Source organism: Dioscorea cayenensis, chromosome 9 (genome assembly GCF_009730915.1).
Source record: "Dioscorea cayenensis subsp. rotundata cultivar TDr96_F1 chromosome 9, TDr96_F1_v2_PseudoChromosome.rev07_lg8_w22 25.fasta, whole genome shotgun sequence".
Taxonomy (NCBI): Eukaryota; Viridiplantae; Streptophyta; class Magnoliopsida; order Dioscoreales; family Dioscoreaceae; genus Dioscorea; species Dioscorea cayenensis.
In genome coordinates this window covers 12319583-12339790 of record NC_052479.1, presented here as the reverse complement: position 1 = coordinate 12339790, position 20208 = coordinate 12319583, and the positions used below count along the sequence as shown (strand labels likewise).

General features: G+C 33.6%; 2 protein-coding genes across 2 annotated transcripts; both read right to left on the bottom strand.

The window, feature by feature from the left end:
- Positions 1-516: 516 nt before the first annotated feature.
- Positions 517-6530, bottom strand: LOC120269328 (tropinone reductase-like 3). The gene is made up of 6 exons (XM_039276664.1): positions 6347-6530; positions 6159-6275; positions 3406-3540; positions 3182-3307; positions 1123-1224; positions 517-885 (listed from the first exon to the last, which is right to left on the bottom strand). The coding sequence occupies exons 1-6, from the start codon at positions 6467-6469 to the stop codon at positions 736-738; spliced, it is 753 nt and encodes a 250-aa protein (XP_039132598.1). The 5' UTR covers positions 6470-6530; the 3' UTR covers positions 517-735.
- A 5422-nt stretch (positions 6531-11952) lies between these two features.
- Positions 11953-19992, bottom strand: LOC120269385 (EH domain-containing protein 1). The gene is made up of 16 exons (XM_039276723.1): positions 19785-19992; positions 19590-19669; positions 17724-17792; positions 17478-17535; positions 17296-17348; positions 17156-17204; positions 17021-17079; positions 16324-16437; positions 16094-16196; positions 15944-15993; positions 14594-14722; positions 14250-14501; positions 14006-14085; positions 13673-13799; positions 13156-13299; positions 11953-12459 (listed from the first exon to the last, which is right to left on the bottom strand). Exons 1-16 carry the CDS (start codon positions 19867-19869, stop codon positions 12274-12276), a joined length of 1638 nt encoding a protein of 545 aa, XP_039132657.1. The 5' UTR covers positions 19870-19992; the 3' UTR covers positions 11953-12273.
- Between the last annotated feature and the right edge of the window lie 216 nt (positions 19993-20208).

Sequence of the window (20208 nt, the reverse complement as noted above, 5' to 3'; positions counted from 1 at the left end):
GGACGGGAGCCGAGAGCGGGGGAGGGAAGTGACGGCCAGGACGGGATGAAGGAAAGCGGTGGCTAAGAGCGGGGAAGGGAAACAAAGATCGAGATTAGGAGTCGGGAGTGGGGGAGACAAACGGCGGCCGGGAGCACACACACAAACAAGAGAGAGAGAGAGAGAGAGAGAGAGAGAGAGAGCCAAACAAGAGAGAGACTCACGTGCTAGTTCTTTATCAAATTTTTTTTTAATCAAAAAAAAATTGACACATCACCAGCCACATCAGTCGTGTGGCTGGTTTCGAGTGATTTCTTCGTTCTATATAGCATTACTCTTTAAGAATATGTCCGGTAATTAATTTTAAACTTTTCATTGTTAATCTTAAATATAAATTTTAATGTTGAAATATTTATTATTTTTTATTATATATATATATATATATGCATCAGTAAGCGCACTTCAGCTAACGCTAAACCCTAAACTTCAGCTATGTGATCTTAAAACAAACCAAATAACCTCAATGTGAAAAAAGGGTTGACAGAAAAGATAAAATTGTATTTGAGATATATATACTCTTACAAGTAACCCAACAACCTCCAACTTATAATATTTCATCTTGTGTAAAAACATTGTTGTAGTTCAAATACTTCACATTAAGGTCTAGGCACAATCTCTTCAATGTCTTCATACTGATAATTTACAACCTTTTTCCAGAGTACCTGATGAGAAGCTCAATTGTCGAATTTTGAAGTCTTAGAGTCTGGATGGCATCCCTCCAGAGACCACAATTGTTTCGCCGGTTATGTAAGACGCGTCATCAGATGCAAGAAAAGCGGCAACAGCAGCCATGTCTGCGGTTGTACCAAGCCTTTTAAGTAGAGTTTTATCTTCAAATGATTTCCTCTGCGAAAACATAATCACTGTGATGATGATAACATGTAATCATAACTGTCGGTTTTTTTTAAAATGTAGACTCGGTTGTGATTAGATTGTTGCATTTAACCACAATGTTTTTGGAAGTCTTCGTCATCAAATGCAACAATGAATATAAGAACTTGAATATACAGAAGCACAGTCCAAACGTGACATTTGAAAACTATTGATTGAGTCATAAACAAGATTATAGATAGAATCACTTACAACTTCTTCGGTTCTTGTGATGAAATCAGCAAAATGAGTTGGTACAAATCCAGGAGCTATGCAGTTAACACGGGTGTCGGGACTCATCTCAGCTGCAAGGGCCTGCAAACACGCAAATCACAACTTTGAGCATAAATGAAATGGCAAAATAGCAGTGCCTTTCAGATGTACTTCACACAATAATCACAACTTTTCCGCACCAGTTCTTCCCAATTATTTAATTAAATGAGTAATAGTTGAAAAACTTAGGTAGTATAATATGCATCCCTTAGAATAGTTCAAGGTAGTCATCACAAATAATAGACAAAAGAGAGACTAAAATAGAAAAAAATAAGATGGAAAGATGAGAGTTGATTGGTAGTTGATATTGATCATAAGATATTGAGTCTCACTAGCTGTGTGTAAGGTTACAATTTCATGATCAAGTAATTTATAAGGTTATTGAATAAGTAATTGGGTTATTAGTACAGCAGTTTCCCTTCACCAAATTGCTGCACCACTTTAAACTTGATATTTAAAAGGGTAACATTGCTTCTTCAGTTTTCTGTATTACTACTAGCAGAGTTGGCAGTTCAAATTTTGATCTCTGCATTGCCTTCTTGAACAGTTGAGCATATCAGCAACTTATTATTCTTCAGTGTTTCGTTGTTAAATCAAGAACAAGGCTTACTTGAAAAATTAGAATTAAGTAGTACTAATTAGAGAAGTTACTAATTCCAGGAAACGGCTGAAGTACAACAACACTGAAGAACTAATTCTGATAATATTCACTAAGCCACTACAAACATCAAAATTTGAAGAACTCCAGACTGCAGTCTCAGTAATATCAAGAAAAGGACTGCTAAAATAAACACCCCTCTAAGTGTTAATCCTTGAAGAAGTTTTGACAATTTCGCCATGAAGTTTTTGAATAACTTATGAAGAAGAAAATGCATTACTTAAGAAGGCTTTTAAAATACCTAAACATTAAATTTTAACCTCCATACATAGCATTAATGAGGTTCAGTATTGTAACAATCAATATACAATCTGGAATTTTAGTTTTCGGAAGTCTGGCAAATATTAAAATGGGACAAAATTGGAAAAAACTGATAGCAAGGAGAGTGTTAGATTGATGGTTGATAATGTTGATTGTTAGAATATTGCCTCAATAGCTCTATATATAGAGGTTATGACTTCATGGTTAAGTAATCTAAATGCTTGAAGCTATTTTACTACACTTTCTTCACTAAATTATTGAAAACTTTTTCAATGAGCAGCTATTAGGAAGGCGCTAATTTTAACAAATTTTCTATCTCAAGGCACAAACTTACTTGAACCCACAACATAATCGAAAACAACAATTTACAAAATAACAATGTATATATTATTAATAGTGGTGATAGACACAGCATGTGAAACAAATCTGAATGACATAATCTGCAATCCAATTTTTGTTGACATCCATGGAGGGCAAAAACTGCATTTGGCTGAGAAACTAAAGTTTCCTTATTTTTTATCCATCCATCCTCAACAAAACTGGTTAGCCATCTTGTTGAAGAAAAAAAATCAATGAGTCCTCGGAGAAAAGTTGACAAAGATCCTGCAGGAGAAGGATCTTCTCTTTAGGGGGAGGAAGGCAGAGGATGGTTCCTATTCATCTTTATAAACTTACAATGTATTTGATCCTCTCAACCATATATCCTAACTTCTAGACACCTATGGTTCATGTTTGGGTTTCATCCTGCTCATAAGGACCCCAGGATGGCGAGGACAAAGGCCATGATTTCAAGTCAGAGAATACAAAGTACATGATAGGTCTGAAAAAACAATATCTTTTGAGGGTGCCATGGACACAAACTCGCAAAGCATTTCCATTTACTCTTGTGCTACTACTAACAGTTCAGGATGGTGAGGACAAAGGCCATGATTTCAAGTCAGAGAATACAAAGTCCATGATAGGTCTGAAAAAACAATATCTTTTGAGGGTGCCATTGACAGAAACTCACAAAGCATTTCCATATACTCTTGTGCTACAACTAACAGTTCAGGATGGTAAATAAACTGCTAGATAAAATACCTTCGTAAGCCCAAGAAGAGCTGTCTTTGTGACACCATACATGGACATTTTTGCAGGTGGAAAATAACCTCCAATTGAAGATATTAGAATAACAGATGATCCCTTTTTCAAGTGGGGAGCAGCAGCCTAAATAAAACAAGCTAGAGTTGAAAAAAAGCTCTAACAATAAGATGTAACTACAAATCCCAGCAATTAAATGGCTGCAATTGGACATTAATCAATACCTGCAGAAGAAGAATAGCTGCTTTAACATTAACTTCCCAGAGTTTATCAAGAACCTGCTCTTGGGAATCCAAAATGTTATCCACTGTTGGATTAACTGCCGCGTTTGACACAAAAATATCTATGTGCCCATATGTCTGCAGTGGAGCCACATTTATAATTAGTAATATATCTTATGCAAATACAAATCAACAAAGCTAGATTGATTGACATAGGATTACATCATCCTTCACAAAAGATTACTGCAGAGTAGCATTGCTTAGGATTAACTTTCTTTCTGCATGACATTTAGTCAGCTGCATGGTTTTTAAGATCATAGCCTTGCAAATAAGTCTTTCCTTCTCTATCAACCTCTTCAAGGAACAGATTCAATTACCAGATGATGGGCTGCCACTTTAAGCAAGCTCAAAACAAAAATAGTTGACAATCTCAATCTTGAATGCCCTTAAGAAGTAGTTGAATAGATCATGTCTACATTTAAATAATAAGCTGAGTTATGATTTAACGTTTTGGACCATCCATTAGTTTGAACATGTTACACTTTACTATGATTTTTGATCCTTATGCAAGTGTAATCCTGAGAAATAAAAAAAAAAAATGAACAATCCAAAATTCGTGAAAGATGATCATTACTTAATAAAAAGCAAAATGTGCAACCAGAAACCATCATGTTCGCAAAAGGATTACATTTTCTATTTAAGAATGAAGTTGACCTTCCTGGCAACAGATAACATAGATGATGCATAAGCACCAATTAAACTTCAAAGCTTTCTCACTGATGAGATATTTGCAAGATAATTTATTTATCCGTCATAAAATCCACTATTTATTTCAACTAAAAGAGCCACTAAGGACATTATAAAGTTAAGCACACACATAAAATTCAACATTTAATTTAACTAAAAGAGCCAGTCAGGACATTATGAAGTTAAGCATACACATAGAAATAAAATTTTGAGCCTTGAGGTCTAAGCAGCTATGGGAAAATTTTTCTAACTCCGCAAATTTCAGGTGCCTAGACTGATTAGCACTTATTCTTTATTCAATGAATAAATTAGAGCAAATACCCTTAGAAAATAATCATACTCTAATAGGTTTCCAAATTTTGTCAAGTCAAGAAGAAAAAGAGTATATTCTGTTGCCTGTTGGTTAAACTAAGATGAAAAGAGTGCTACTATCATCATCTCATATGATTGGAGGTCTGTCAGAAGGCAGGAATAGTCCCTGAAACCACAGAGAACCGTAGTTTTATACTAGCTGGTACTCCAAATACCTCAACTATCACCTCTTGTATTCACCAGGGGAAGAGCCAACCACCTCATTTATGATGGATGCTTATTGTCCTTTGACACTTATTTCAACTATCTTGTTCGGCAATCAGAGGTTATTCTTTCAACAATATTTAATCTTCAAATGAAGTACAAATTCTCCAAGATTGTGTTAATTAATTCATCTTTCATAATATCCACCATTTATTTCAAATAAAGGATCCAGCAAGAACATTATAAACTTAAACATAAACATAAAAAAAGACTTTGAGTCTTGAGTTCTAAGAAGTTCTAGGGAAATTTCTCCCTTTGAAAATTTTAGGTGCCTAGTCTGCTTGGCGCTTATTCTTTTATCCAGTGAAGAAATTGGAGCAAAATATCTTAGATAACAATCATTACTTGAACAGGGTTCTAAAGGTTGTCAAGTCAAAAAGAAAAAGAGTATATTTAATTGGTTAAATTAAGATGAAAAGAGTGATATTGTCATCATCTCATGTGATTGGAGGGCTTTCATAAGGCAGGAAAGGAATAGTCCCAGAACCGGCAGAGCACTTGAGTTTTATACTAGCTGGTACTTCAAATGCCTCAACTATCACCCTCACATATTCACCAGAGAAAGAGCCAACCACCTCATTTATGATGCATCCATAATGTCCTTTGACAAATTTTTCAAGCTATCTAGTTCTACAATCAAAGGCTATCTTTTTCGACAATATTTAAATCTTCAAATCACGTACAAATTCTCCAATCTTGTGTTAACTCACATCCTGAACAGCATCCCCAATCTTTACAGTCAATTATATATGGGTGACCCTTCCGTATATGATGACTTACCCACTAGTGTTAGAACAAATAAGCATCAATCAATCAGCGTCTTGATTCAACAACCAATCAAAGAGATCATGTTAGAATCAATCAGCAGCTTGCATGCAGCTAAAATTCAGTAACTAAACACACAGATTTCAGCTCTATCAAACGAACTGTTATTTGATATGATTTGCTTATCAATTAGGCAACTTATATTAAACATAAAAAACATATCCATTATTCTCCAAAGTTTCGTTCCCCATTATTTTGATCCCTATCTACATACCTAACATGAAATTTAATACAACATGAGAAATTTCAGGGAAAAAAAACAAACAAACAAAACACTTTAGATTCTCTTTGTCAACAAAACTCAATGAAAATACAAAGCCTAAATGCTCTTCTCTATGAACAACTCAATTCATTTATGATGTATCCATAAGATTCATTATCATCTTTAATTGCAACAAAAATTATTATTTCCACATAAAACACAAATTCCTGCAACCTTGTAATAAAACACATCCTCTCCAATATTTTCAATAAATTATATTTATCATCATTCAATGAAAAATTTCCCTAGCTCTCATTCCAGAACATCAGAAAAAAAAAAAAAGAGGAATTTCATATTACTTCTAGCAATTCTCTTTATCCACAAAAATCAATGAAAACAAACAAACCTGAATGGTCTTATCAATGAGCTCCTTCCTCTGTTGAGGATTGGAAACATGGCAAACAATTCCCGTGGCCTCAATCCCTTTCTTCTTGAGCTTCTCAACAGCCTCATCCACGTTTCTCTGCAAATCCAACAGATCAAACAACTCAGCATGAAAACTCACGCTGTGTGCGCTCAGAGATTGCAACAAACCTTCTTCCGAGAAGAGACGATGACGGAGGCTCCTTCGAGGCCGAACCGCTCGGCGATGGAGAAGCCAATGCCTTGCGTGGACGCCGTCACGATCGCTACCTTCCCTTCGAGCCTCCTCGCCATTGTTCTCTCCCTCTTGCCCTCTTGCCCTCTTGGTCTCTAAACTCAGGCTTTGCTTATTAGATGAGAACTAGGGGAGCGAGGGGAATAAGAATGAGTAGAGGGGGGCACGGGTTCGAAAAACTTTGACCCGAAACAGGGTCCCGCTACAGTGAGGGCCGGTTACGGGTCACTGACCCGGCGGGTTTAAACGGGCCAGTTCTATCGAACCTAACACTTGTTGGCAAACAAAATAAAGACCATCCACTTGAGTTATAGAAATCTACCTGTAGGATGTGGAATATATATGTATATATCAAGATGTAATAAGCAATGGATGATTGGATAAATTACAAGTTCCATGAGGATTAGAATTGTGTTTAAATTAGACAATAAATAATAGAGTTAAGAAGTCAAAAAATTAGTTATTTTTTCACTAATAACATGATGAGTTAGACCAAAATTTAATAAAAATGAGACCATAAAAAATCATGATAATTTTTCAATAATTAATTTTATTAAATAATAAATTATATAATATAAATAAAATATTCATCATCAAAACATTTAAAGATTTGAAATCTATCTCTAATCCATTGTTTAATTTCATACATAAAAAACCTTAATGCTATTGGATTATGTTGATAACATAATAATAAATAAAAATATTATTATTTTTTTAAAAATGTATAAATTTTGCTTGTCAACTTTGATTTAAAGTTGAAGAATTATATGAATTTTGATTTCTTTTATATTAAAAAATATCTAAATAATTTAATTTAATTAGGTTTATTAGGAAAATAAATTAAATGCAGGTTTTTAATTTATATTTAGTTAGTATAAATTATTTTAATTTGTCTCAACATTTATTAAGATATTTTTAAAATTTATTTAACAAAAATCATTTAATTATTACCTATTTTTTAATTTTTTAAAAATAAAAAAATATTTCTGTGCTGCATGTGACCACTGAGTCACTGACCATCAAACACTCTATTGCCATTAATATGCCTTTTTAAAAAAAACTATTAAACTCAACATTTATTAAGATATTTTAAAAATTTATTTCACAAAAAAATCATTTAATTATTACCTATTTTTTTAAATTTTTTTATATTGGTTTTTGCCATCCCCGGCCCACCCCACATGCCGCCCACCTAATCCTTTCTCTCATTTGTTTTTTTAATATATATATATATATATATATATATATATATATATATATAGGTTGCAGCTCATGTTTCTCAAAATATGAGATTTCTTTTCCCCATCTTTCTCAATTCTCATGCCCTTCTTTCTTTTTGGTTTTGGTCATGAATTTTTCTATTTTGCTTTCTTTGGATGGGTTTGGGTGTATGTGGGAGTGATGAACAAGGATGGAGGAAGTGAAGACATAAGATCCAAATCTCATGAAACTCCCTTTTCTTTTTATTTATTTTTTTATTTATTTTTTTCTCTTTTATGATGATTTTTCTCTTTAATGTCTCTCTCATTTTCTTTTATTTTCAGTTATTTACTTTGTAATAATTTTTTTATGGTTTTGTGAGGTATATTTTTGGGCATGAGTTAGTTTGTTCTTTTTCTATTTTTGTTTTTCTCTATATGAGTGGGGTGTAAATAATGAACATGGATGATGAGATCAACAACAAAGAGAAGAATAAACCAAAGTAAAAACTCACTAAACTGTTTGTTTTTTTCTTGAAAAAAAGATGAACCTTCAAGTGAAACTCTTCATTTTTCATCAATGTTTTTTTAAGCATCTCTCTCTTCTCTAGTTATTTTTATTTTTATTCTATTATTTTTAGAGATTACATCTCTCGTTCTCTTGGTTTTGTTTGTTAATTTTGTAAGTGGTTTAAGTTCTTTTTTAAGTAATTTCCCAATGTTTTAATTTTTTTTAAAGTTTTCTATATTTTTTATATTTATAAGTTATTATTTTTAAAATTTTATGATTTAATTTTGAAAAACCGGCGGGCCTGCCCGTGAACCGTCGGGTTTTGGCCCGGCCCGCCGGTTTTCTTCTTTGTCCGGGCCGGGTCAGGGTCATCGGAAGGTGACCCGTAACCCGCCGGGCCCGCCGGGCCAACCCGGACCGCTGATCCGGCACTGCTGGCCGGGTTGGGCCCGCCGGGCCCGATTACCAGGCCCGTGCCCCCCTCTAAGCATGAGTGGACAAGGGAGAGTCTGACAAAATTTTATATTTTGTTGATTGGAGCAATGCGGAAGGATAATTTATTTTTTTATTTTTTTTATTTTGTTAGAAGAAAAAATTACACAGTATTTATTTAGAATCAAAAGTCGAAGGAAAAGTAAAGAGAGGGTTGATGAGAGGTGTATTTTATCAATTTAATTTTTTGTATAAAATTGATCATAATAATTTTTTTTTCATTTTTAAGATTATTTTGTATCAATTTTGTTAATATTAATATTAGTAATAATATTATTGGTATAATATTATTATTAATATATAAATAATAATATTATTATTAAACTAATACTATAATCATTTTTTTAATATGCATTTATATTTTTTTAATAATAATATTATTATTATATAAAAATTATATTATTATTAATATTAAATTGACACATTAAAAACAAATAAGAAAAAACAAAAATAATATGAGAGACGAAATTAGGTTTTTTAAAAAATTATGGTAATTTCTTAAATAAATTAATAAAGGGTAATTTGGTCTTTTTCATAGATATTTGAACTTTAAAATTTTTTTAAATAGTTCCACCTCTTCAAAAGACCCCAATTTGGAGAGATGAAGCACCCTTCAAAACTCCTCCTCCTTCTTACTCCCCCATTCAAACAATCATCACTCCTCCCACCCCCTTGCCACCTCTCCACAATCCCCCAATCAAACAAGGAGTAAGGAAAGTGGAGTTTTTAAGTTATATTTTGTTTGGGGCCAAGGTAAGGTAAATAAAGATTATCAAACCTTATAATATTTGAATTGAAGGTAATAGACAGTAAAGATTTATGGTAATATTACTAAAATACCTAAGTATGTTGTAATGAGATTATTAGATATTATTGTAAACTACTAACAAAAAAATATAAAAAAAAATATTCTCTTACCATAAATATGCTTTTAAAAAAATAAATATGATTTTTGAAAATTATTTGGAAAGATTGAGGGTATTTTTATAATTGTTTGGAAAGGTTGAGGGCATTTTTGTCTAGAAAGGTTGAGGTTAAGGGCATTTTTGATAAAACTCTTAACCCTAAATAAACAAAGATGTAATTGTTTGGAAAGGTTGAGGGCATTTTTGTCCAAAAAAATCAAAACTTTGTCAACCCCACAATTTGGAAGGTTGAGAAATATGGTTAAATGGAGATTTCTCAACCCTGCATTTAACCCTCTCATACCCTGTATATAACCGTGGATCCAAACAAGAGTTGGTCCATAACCCTACCTTATAAAACTTTCAAAAACCCCCTCCCAAGCACACTCTCAATTGTGTTAACAGCCTTTTTTATAAGAGAATGTTAGCTATTGGTCCTACAAGTTTACAACTTTCCTGGTCAATCCCTCGATATGCATATTTCTTTTTTTTTCCCAACTGCTCGCATCCCTTATTTTTTGAATATTTTTTTATTAATTTTTAAAATCTTGATAATTTTTTATAATAACAAAATACTCATTCATGACAACTACTGCGTAAGATAGTAAATTGTCACATTGAAAGTGGATGGATATGTGCAGGGTCAAAATCTTACGTCACAATACCGTAACAGATATTGTTTACCCAATATTCTCGAACATAAGTACTATATACTATTTTAAATGGATTTTAAATAAGTCTCTTGTGGGAAGAGTCGCATTTTGCCCTTTCAAAATTGCATGATTCAACTTGGTATGGTTTTACAAATTTTCAGGGCGTATGCATATGGTGTACTTTCATTGCCTTATGTGCCTATTAACAGAGTTAATAAATTCTTAGAAAATCAATAAACCGTCGTAATTAGTCCATCTCATGTTTTGTCTGTAGCCTTGATAATTCCCTAAATGGGTTCTCAATAAACAAAACCATTCATTGCTTCTTTAGTGTTTTATTGGCACAGACCAACCAGAATATGGGGTTGAGCTCACCATCCCTGTGGCCCGCTGTCAACAAATTATGATGTTGTTGAGACTTGTTCAATGTATTGTTGAATTATGACATTGTTTATGTTTTTGCTACTTCAAAAATGTCAATTGAGTTATGCATTTCATTTGGGTAAATATCTTGAGTGAATACCATAATATAATCATTTTTCATTTTGAGCATTGAAATTTAATTTATATCATTTTGGCTACTCAACTTTAAATTCTGTTTACTAAAAGAGTACCAAAAGGATTTCATGGAGAATTTGATGACATGTACACCAGATTTGCCACGTTAATACCAGTTCACCTCCATTTGCATACACAAATATGACACATCATTGAAGAAGGCCACCTGGTCGCTTTTATTGACACAATACATGCTGCATCGGCTCGATGAATTGGTCAATAAGTTTAGCTATGTGCCTCTTTTGATGATGTGACATATCTACATATGCAGATAACATGCAAACTAGTGTTGAAATGACAAATCTGGTATATATATCATCAAATTCTCCAAAGAATCCCCTCGGTACTCTCCCAATGAACACAAATTAAAGATTGGTGACTAAAATAAAACAAATTGAAGTTTAATATTTAAAATAAAAAATGACTATAGTACGGTACCCATCCAAAAAATTTATCCTATTTCATTTAGCATCTCTCATTCATAAGATTAGTCTTTGCATTATATTCCCTATTGAATCTTTGATGTATATAGCAGTTGTTGTATTGCTTGTGTGAAAGTAAGTTCTTGGCCATGAATACGGTTTACATTTGGAGCATGTTTGACTAATTAATAGTTTTAAATTTTGTTTCTCATTTCTTATGAATTTATAAACTTCAGCAGGAATTTTGCATTAACTTGATAAGTGATTTCATTTCATGAGGATGTCCAAAGCTACCTTCTCTCTGCATTGGCTCATTAATAATTACATTTAAGAAGCTTGAAATGCATGTATTTTTCAATAATAGATTTCAATCCTTAAGTCTCATGTCATTGTCTGTAAATGCTAAGGAAAATTATTAATTGGAATTTGATTAATTGCAGAACAAATTAGGAACTAAAAATCCAATTAATCTCTTGATATTCTTGATTACATCAAATTACTGTTCATATATTAGTATTGAATAGTGTTGCAAATTAGAAATTAAATTGGTACCTTCTAGATATTTGACACTAAAAATTCCTGCCATACTCTTTTACACATAAATCTCTTAAAATATTTTAATCTTTGCTTTATTTGCTTTGCTGGTTGAGTTGCTCTAATAAGAATCAAAAGATTAGCAGTATTGATGAACTTCCATGCACTTTGAATGTTCAAGCAAACCTCAAAAATGCAGCATATGAGCAACCATAGATTAAAAATTCACAATTGAAAAATAAGAGTAATTAACTATATACAAGCCGACACAAATCACATTGCTTTCATATTAGATATATAAATGTTTATTTGATCTACAAATATATATATATAGATATTACAGTCCCTCACAGTTGCAAAAAATGCAGTTTCCACATAAAATTTCTCCGCAGTTTTACATTCTCATTGTAAAGATAGACTGATGATTTTATGAAACTTAAACCTGACACTAACAATGCAATGAATTGTCACAGAATAATGTGAAGAGACCCTGCAATTTAATTGTGTCCTGCTGCAGAAGGAAATCCATGTAGAACTCATCTTCCGAAGATTTCTTCACAAAGCTGATTATGGATTGCTGTTGCATGGATCATTCATAGGGATTACGGAAGTTCCTCAAGAGCTCGGGAATGTCGTACCCGAGCATGTCATCAACAGCCTGTATCATCTTTGGCTTCAGCTTCTCAAATTTGTCGATGCTATAGCCGCTTAGCACCTCTCTAAAGTGCTCAGTGTTGGGGAAATCCCCTGCTGGTAGATGAAACTCTCTCTGTACCTGTAGAAAAAATAATTTGTCAGATTCTGCATGCAAGGAACTATGTGCCATTAGATATTAAATAAAGTCCTGAACACTAGAGTTTGATGGGAAGGTCCAATAAGTTTCCAAGCAGTGTAGGATTGGAGCAATATTCAGTATTCAGTGGCTTTGTTTTGTAGGATAGTAAGGTACTTAGGTCTTTGCAGGCTAATGAAACCCCACTGCATATTGTAAGGGATTATTACTAACTGAGAAACTAGGGGAAAAAGAAAAATTCAAATTCTGTGTTATAAACACGCATTGGTACAGTACAAGTAGGATTAAATGTGCAATGTTATGGCAAACACATATCAACACAACCTGGGGTTGGTAAACATTAGGTAGGATTGACTAAAAGTGATTGATAATTCTTCAGGCAATTATTCAGAAGGATGATGATCAGGCTAAAAATGACGTGACACATAGATTTAAAGTTAAACAGATGAAATAGAAAAGTTTAAACAGAGTTTAATGTGATTGCAAATATTGCTAAAAAGTGGAAAGGTAAGTTCCACATTCAGCTATCAAATATGTTAACTACACTCATGGTTCAGAATATTGCAGGGAAAAAATGCTCTAACAAATTGCTAGAATGCATATGATCATAATCTTTAAATTATACACTGAGATAAGCCTCAAAATTTGCTAAAATGTGAGATTAGAATGAGTTAATACCTTGGTAAACTCATCCTCCAGATTATCAATTAGCCGTTGTTGAGCTTTAGCCTTACCCATCATTGCAGGCATCTCCTTTCTTAAGTGGCTGATTATGTAGGCATGAATCTTGGCTGCTCTTGCTCGTTTGACAAATTCATTTATCTGCAAATACAGAAATAGAAGTTATAAACAGATAGTATCTGTAAGAACAGCTCCACTCAGAAAACAGGATTATGCTTTATGCTATCTTGCAAATTCTATGATGGCATAAATGCAAATGTAATCAATCTTTGCTAGGATTAAGGTTAGCCACTAATGTTTATAGACCATTATAAATCTACATCAACTTCAATAATGTATTTAAACCATAACTAAACAAATTAACAGAAAATTTCACTGCATTTCTGAGGAATGACAGCAAAAGGGTATTTAGGAGACTTCACTAGGGAGTAACATTTACCAACTCAAATTAAAAAAAAAAAAATCAGTTCAATAGCTTGAAAAAACTTTTATCAAAAGTCATAAATGAACTTACCCTGCGATCACAAGCCTTCTTAGGAATATCTTTCAAATCAGAAAGAAGGTCATCTTGTTCTCTTTCAAATAACTCTTTCCCAATTGGACCAATGGCTGCTTCATTTACTGGTTTGTCATTAAATGAGCTGCAGAGAATAGTTCAAAAACTACACATTACCATTGATCACAAAGCACAGAGAACTAAACCATTTATGAAATTCTAAAATAAAACTAACAGCAAGGGTGTCTGTGACGAGGAAAAAAAACCACAGAATGCAAGCTGCATGCCTTGAATATAGTTTTTTTCTGGACATAGAATTCACAAGAAATGATTGAAAGTGAATATACTGACCCAATATAAACACGCATAACTTCAGGGGTGTTTAGAACCTTCCCAAGTGACCACATTAATGCTCCATATACTCTCATTAGCTGTAACATTATAGCAAAGACAATTTAGTTTGCAATAATTAGAAGAAAAATGCGAGACAGCTAATGACTATTATATGAGGAAAATGCCAATGATGAAACAAGATATATGAAAGTGATCTAATAATGATGGACAGAAGATAAACATAATTGCCACTTCATTCTACCTGCTGAGTGTCAACTTGGTCTGCCTTATTAAGAACAACACGGATTTTATCATCATGACCACGAAGAGATCCAATAACACGTTTGAACTCATCACTGATGTCGAGTTTATGAGGATCAAACAAAAGAAGAATAAGATCACACTTGGCAGCAAACCATGAGGTGACACCAGTAAAATCATAGCTGCGTTGAGTTCGTTGTTTTTCTCCAGACAAAACTCCCGGGGTATCAACAAATGTAATATGTTCTAGGAGCTTCAAAAAATAAATAGAAATTAGCTTCAAAAGCTAAATCAAATTATTGTGCATAAACTTTCTCATAAAAGAAAAAAAAAATGTAAGCATACTGGATGTGGCATCTGAGAACATTGAAATTTTGATAAAAAGGCAGTTCCAAATGTTGTTAGTCCACTGTAAGGCATGTCTGCTTGCACCGCAATAGTGTTTCCAGGAATGCTTCTTTCATCAGGACCAGACTGCAGAAAAAAATGAAACCACATTAGCTAAAGCTTTTGGTTGTGATCCTCACAAACCAACTCCTTTGTCAGAAGTGGCATTGTTGAGTTCAGGTGACACTTCAATTTATGTTGGAGCCATTATACTAAACCAATGATCATAACTCCCAAAGGAGGAAGAAAGAAAGGCAAAGACAATGAAGACATCAAACAAAATGTTGGTATTTAGCATGATTAAAAATGTGTGAGCCACAGCCAAGATCATCATGCAATCTGATAGTAACTTCAGATAATTTTTTTTTTCTCCAAAACAAATTCAAATAACCAAACCTTAACTCCATTATCCCAACCGCAGCCAAGAAAATAAAGATGCAATGTAAACGAATACAGCACCCTATATATTTTGATGCATGCATCACAGGCAAGATCATCATGCAATCCAAGAGTAACTTCATATAAATTTTTTCCTCCAATACAAATTCAAACCACCAACTTCATTATCCCAAACTCCAACGAAACAAGGCCTTAGAAATTTCCCTAGACAAAAATGAAGGTCAGGCAAAAGTTACCCTATGCAGAACATAGTAGCGGTTAAAAAAGAGGCAACATAAGTGATGTGGGTCTATGACACTTAGGTAACACAGGAAAGGGAATTTAAGGGAATACGTTCCCACAGAAAACAATATTTCCCAAAGGAAGTATAGTAACGATATTTTATATTTTTCCGCCGGAAATACAAGCATAATGTGTGAGCTCATGATTTAGTTTTAACTTGCAAAAAGCAATTCCATTGCTGAACCACATTCAATGTATCCATCAACTATTTCACCACAAAAGGCAAAATTGAGTGCTTGGAGTAAAATTTCCCTATTATTCATTGCATATATTGGCTCTTCATATAGTTTTATGATTATCACAGGACTAATTTCATAAAACCTTCTCCAAATTCACTGTCAGACAATGAGCAAAAGTTAGTGGCACAAAAAAGCAGTTGGAGGAAACTTCAAACCTTACTAAACAAAAATTAGACATTGCCCAATGACCAGGCTATCGTAAATTCAGTTGTGCATGGCTAGGAGGATGCATTTTGCATGGCTGTTAGTTAGAAAACAACTTCAAACAAGAGCAGGCTACAAAACTGTGTGCATGATTTACATGAAGGAAATAATATAGTGAAGAATTGTGAATTCATAGGTCAAAACATCACACCAATGGATTAAGACAAAAGGAGCATTGACATACCATAACAACAACAAACCTATCTGTTGTAGGCTCTGGTCCAATATGAGCACCTACACATAGAAATACAGCAAGTACATATTAAACTTTTTTTTTATGTAGATTGAAGAAAAACATATAAGCAAATAAAGTACACTGAATAACTTAACCAACCTGGATAGCCTGATTGCAACAGATGTTTAATAAATGTTGTCTTCCCGGTAGAATATTGACCCAAAAGCATAACCATGGGCTTAGCATCAAAATCGCTATTTGTCTACCAGAATAAATAAATAAATAAGGAGATGAAATGATAAACCATTATCTCCAGAAGACCTAGTGATTGGATGTGTGATTTACTGACAAGGCAGGACCAATTACAGGAACATACGATCTCAACTCACCAACGATGGAGAGACAAAATCATTGAAGCGATAAGTAACTTCCAAAGGTTTCAGTTTTTCAATGTACAATCTCTTCAACCCATCAATAATTGATGTAACAGAACTCAAGGGTATCTGCACCAAAGCATGAAACAGCATCATAATCAAACAACACCAGCAGCTCATGCAAGACAAGAAACATATAAAGTTCCAGCGTAAGACAAGTTTGGGCTCAGCATTTAAGGACACAAGCAGGATTCATGCCTACAGACTACAATATGTCACGTTACAAAAAATCAACTTTTAACAAATATAGTAGTGGAAATTAAAGAACATTATAAACCAATTAGTTAAGTGATAATGAAGGTAAATCAGCTAACCGGCAAAGACATATAGCAATCATTAACAGGTATTTGGAGGAAAACTTGAAAGCAAGTATATTAAATCATAAATACGCAAAAGCATGTAAAGCATGTCTTTACACGAAATAACTCATCCCTGTAATTTCACAACCTCTAAATCAAATAATTGCGTCAAACCAACGGGGTATGAAGCTTAAAAAAAAACTCCCACGTTATTCAACACTTCTTTAGTCAACAGATTCAAGAAAAAAAACTTATAAAAGCTCTAATAGCATTAGAATAGACTAAACGGGATTTGCATCTAAAGGAAATAACCTAAAAGAGAGCGGAGAAAATGAAACTTTTAAAGGAAATACCTTTTTCGAAGATTTTGAGGAAAACCAATTAGCTGATGGTCGTTGGGGCTGAGAAGTTCCTGCAGTATTGGCAAGAGATGAAGTCAACAGTTGCACTTGACAACACAAGTTATGCACTACCTAAAAGATTCATACCATCTAGATCAGGATCACTTTTCTTGGGTGAAGGCTTAGTTTTCATTTTCTACAGCAAAGAGTGGCAAAAAGTTAGAGATCCTAAATTGATACAAGGGAAGGACATTGCCAATAATGAATGGTGAATGAAGTAAACATACAGCTAGTAGTGTATCCAAACCTTCCATATCAGGTGGGTTTAAGCTCCCCAAATCTGTTTCAGGAATAAATTTTAAATCAGTATACAAAACAAGATCAAAATGTTTTGAAAGTAAAGTAAGACTTGATTATGATAATAAAACTGTCCATTCTCTCTAATGTTTGTTCTTTGTTTACAGCTCACCTGCACTGCTAATGGTGTCCTTTGTAATCTCATTTCCTGCTTGTGCCAGGGCAACAAGCTGTCATAGAAACAAGGTAGCATTGAGGAAGGCAAAGTTCTTTCTGGTTAGTTTGAAAGTATAGAAAGTATAGACATAAAACAACTTTGAAATAAGTTAAAAAACAAAAACAAAAACAAAAACAAAAACATAAAAGAAGAAGAGAAGAAGAAGAAGAAGAAGAAGAAGAAAGAAAGAGAACAAAAAACCTGCATTGAAGTGATGAATTCTTGCAAGCCAAGAAAACCTTGCCGCTTAGAGTCAGCAATAGCCCAAATCTTCACAAGAAATTAGAAGGTAACTATCAAGATGCAGGTTTATCAATCATATAAAACTCCGGAAGACTATAAATGTACCATTCATTGTTGTGTAGAAATAAATATACAAGCAAGAAAAGAAGTTAAGGGCTAACAAATGTTAGATGAACAAAAAGAGTAAGAAAATATTGGCTTCAACCAAGAATCAACCCCTACTGTTCCTCATATGGAACGCTAACATATTCTGCAAATGATTGTCAAACAATGTAAAAAATGCAGAGGAATAAAATTCTAAAGACAATTGTGTTTATTGTTGTGTTTTGAACCAATGCAGTACTACTGTAACAACCATATGCTTCTATACCCAATGATCAGGTTTAGAACAGCATTTCATACATTGGATAGCCTATATAAACAAAATCAAGGCTTGCAAGAGATGCACGTCATAGAAAACAAAATTTCTCTATGTGGACTGAAAGCATTTAAGTTTCTTTTCAATGTTAGGTTGTGACCAAAAGTTGTGTTTCCTGACAAGACAGCTAAATCTCCGGTAGCTGATATGTTAAGAGATGTAGACCCAGCACAAAGAAATGCTCTGCTTTTACTCGGAAACTATTGCTTCAGCAAAGGAACATATTGCATTTGCATGTAGGCATAAATGGGACATGTAAGACACATGATCGACCTTGAACATAAAGACTAGTTTCCACAAATTCCTAAAGGGTGAAGGACTATTGCAAGCATAGATGAAATGATTACCAAAGACTGCATGCAGGGCATCAGTACAGATATTGAGTTGACAACAAAGCAAAAGGAGGATCATTTATTGGCAACAGGAACTACAACACCATGAACTTAAGAAATTATTTTGTAATGTATGAAGCTTCCATTCATAGCACTTTTCCTTTTTTTTTTTGGGTTTAAAAAACAATGATCTACCTCCATTCTTTAAAATTTTCACAAGCATCTACTCTATTTTGTAACTTACTTTACTTCCTCAAATTTCAACTGTGAGAGCTTAAGAGTGTACTATCAGGCTATCTTCTTGCTTCACTACTGAAATATCAGAAATGATCTTTCATCATTGTGATCCACTTTAAAGTTGAAAACAATTCCATCAAGGACAGTCTTTTTCTTATAATAGAAATATTTTAGCAATAAACAATCATTAAATGAGGACAACACCATCACATAGGATGCTAACAAAGTTAATAATAGCATCTCAGCCCTGATGATCCATGATAAACATATTACTTCTTTTAAGCGTCAGTGTCACTAGCTCATTGTCAATAAATCTAGTCGACAATAGTTTCAATCTAGAAAACCATTTGACTCCTTTCACAGAAGTTAAAAATAAATAAATAATAAATAATAAACAATAAACAATAAATAAGAAAACCCATTCATTCAATTTAAATCATTCAAATGAAAAATTTGCAATGCTACCCTTCAGAATGAACTTGTTAATCTGTCAGAGCAAATCAACAGCCATGCCATTTAATGAACAACATGCAAATAGTCATATAACATTGCTTTGACATGTAGATAGCTTAAACCATTAAGCAGCATCCTAAAACTGGTCGCTGAAAGAGGATTCCAAAAGCCAATCCATGCAAAACAAGAAATCTAACATAAAAAATCCACAAAACAAAATAATTTGAACTTATGCTGATAAATCAAGACCTTAATACGAAAACAAAGAAGAAAAAAAATCCAAACCCTAATACCAACAATTCAATCAAAAATCTCAGAAGAACAACAAAAACTAAGAATACAACAAGAACACCGTACAAAGAAAACAATCAATTGAATCCAAACCTGCTTCAACTCAGGCCGCGAAAGCTTCGACATGGCAAAGAACTTGAGAGCATCATTCCCCGTGATCCGCCCATCACCATCTTCAACACCAAAACAAATCAAAACAAAAAACCCTAAATTCCCAACAACCCACACAAAAACCCCCGAAAAAGACAATAAAAACAACAAATCACTGAAAAAAGAGACGAAAAAGACCTGAATCTGCATAGGAAAACCACTGCTGATAGATCTTCTGGTGCTCCTTCGAGCAAGAACTGATCGAAGGGGTGATGAGATCCATGAGACGTAGATCTAGGAAGAGAAACCAAGACGAGAATGGGGAATTGGGGAAAGTGAAAGGCGAGCGGGGAGGTCGATGGCGCTCGAGATGTGTTTGAAAAAATGCCGCTATTACGGAATCATGGATCGTTGTGAGCCGTTTGATTGGGTTTGAACGGTTGTGATTACGTGTTACGTTGCGTGGAGATCTCTGGACCGCGTGTTGTGGGTTGTGAGGTGCTTTGCCAACGTATATGGCCACTTTGCTTGGCCCATTAACCAAAATTAATTATTTTTTTATTTGTAATTGTTTTTACCCAAATTTCTTAATTGTCGTATTTGAAATTTTTTAAAAAAATTA

What these genes read in the sequence shown, in the direction of transcription:
- LOC120269328 (XM_039276664.1), bottom strand. Translation starts at nt 6,469, where the DNA reads ATGGCGAGGAGGCTCGAAGGGAAGGTAGCGATCGTGACGGCGTCCACG. An exon ending in TCGTCTCTTCTCGGAAGAAG is followed by an intron (nt 6,276 to 6,346) that starts GTTTGTTGCAAT and finishes TTGGATTTGCAG; the next exon opens with AGAAACGTGGATGAGGCTGT. An exon ending in CTCTTCTTGGGCTTACGAAG is followed by an intron (nt 1,225 to 3,181) that starts GTATTTTATCTA and finishes GCGTGTTTGCAG; the next exon opens with GCCCTTGCAGCTGAGATGAG.
- LOC120269385 (XM_039276723.1), bottom strand. Translation starts at nt 19,869, where the DNA reads ATGGATCTCATCACCCCTTCGATCAGTTCTTGCTCGAAGGAGCACCAG. An exon ending in GTTTTCCTATGCAGATTCAG is followed by an intron (nt 19,670 to 19,784) that starts GTCTTTTTCGTC and finishes TTGGTGTTGAAG; the next exon opens with ATGGTGATGGGCGGATCACG. An exon ending in GTTCTCAGATGCCACATCCA is followed by an intron (nt 14,502 to 14,593) that starts GTATGCTTACAT and finishes TATTTTTTGAAG; the next exon opens with CTCCTAGAACATATTACATT.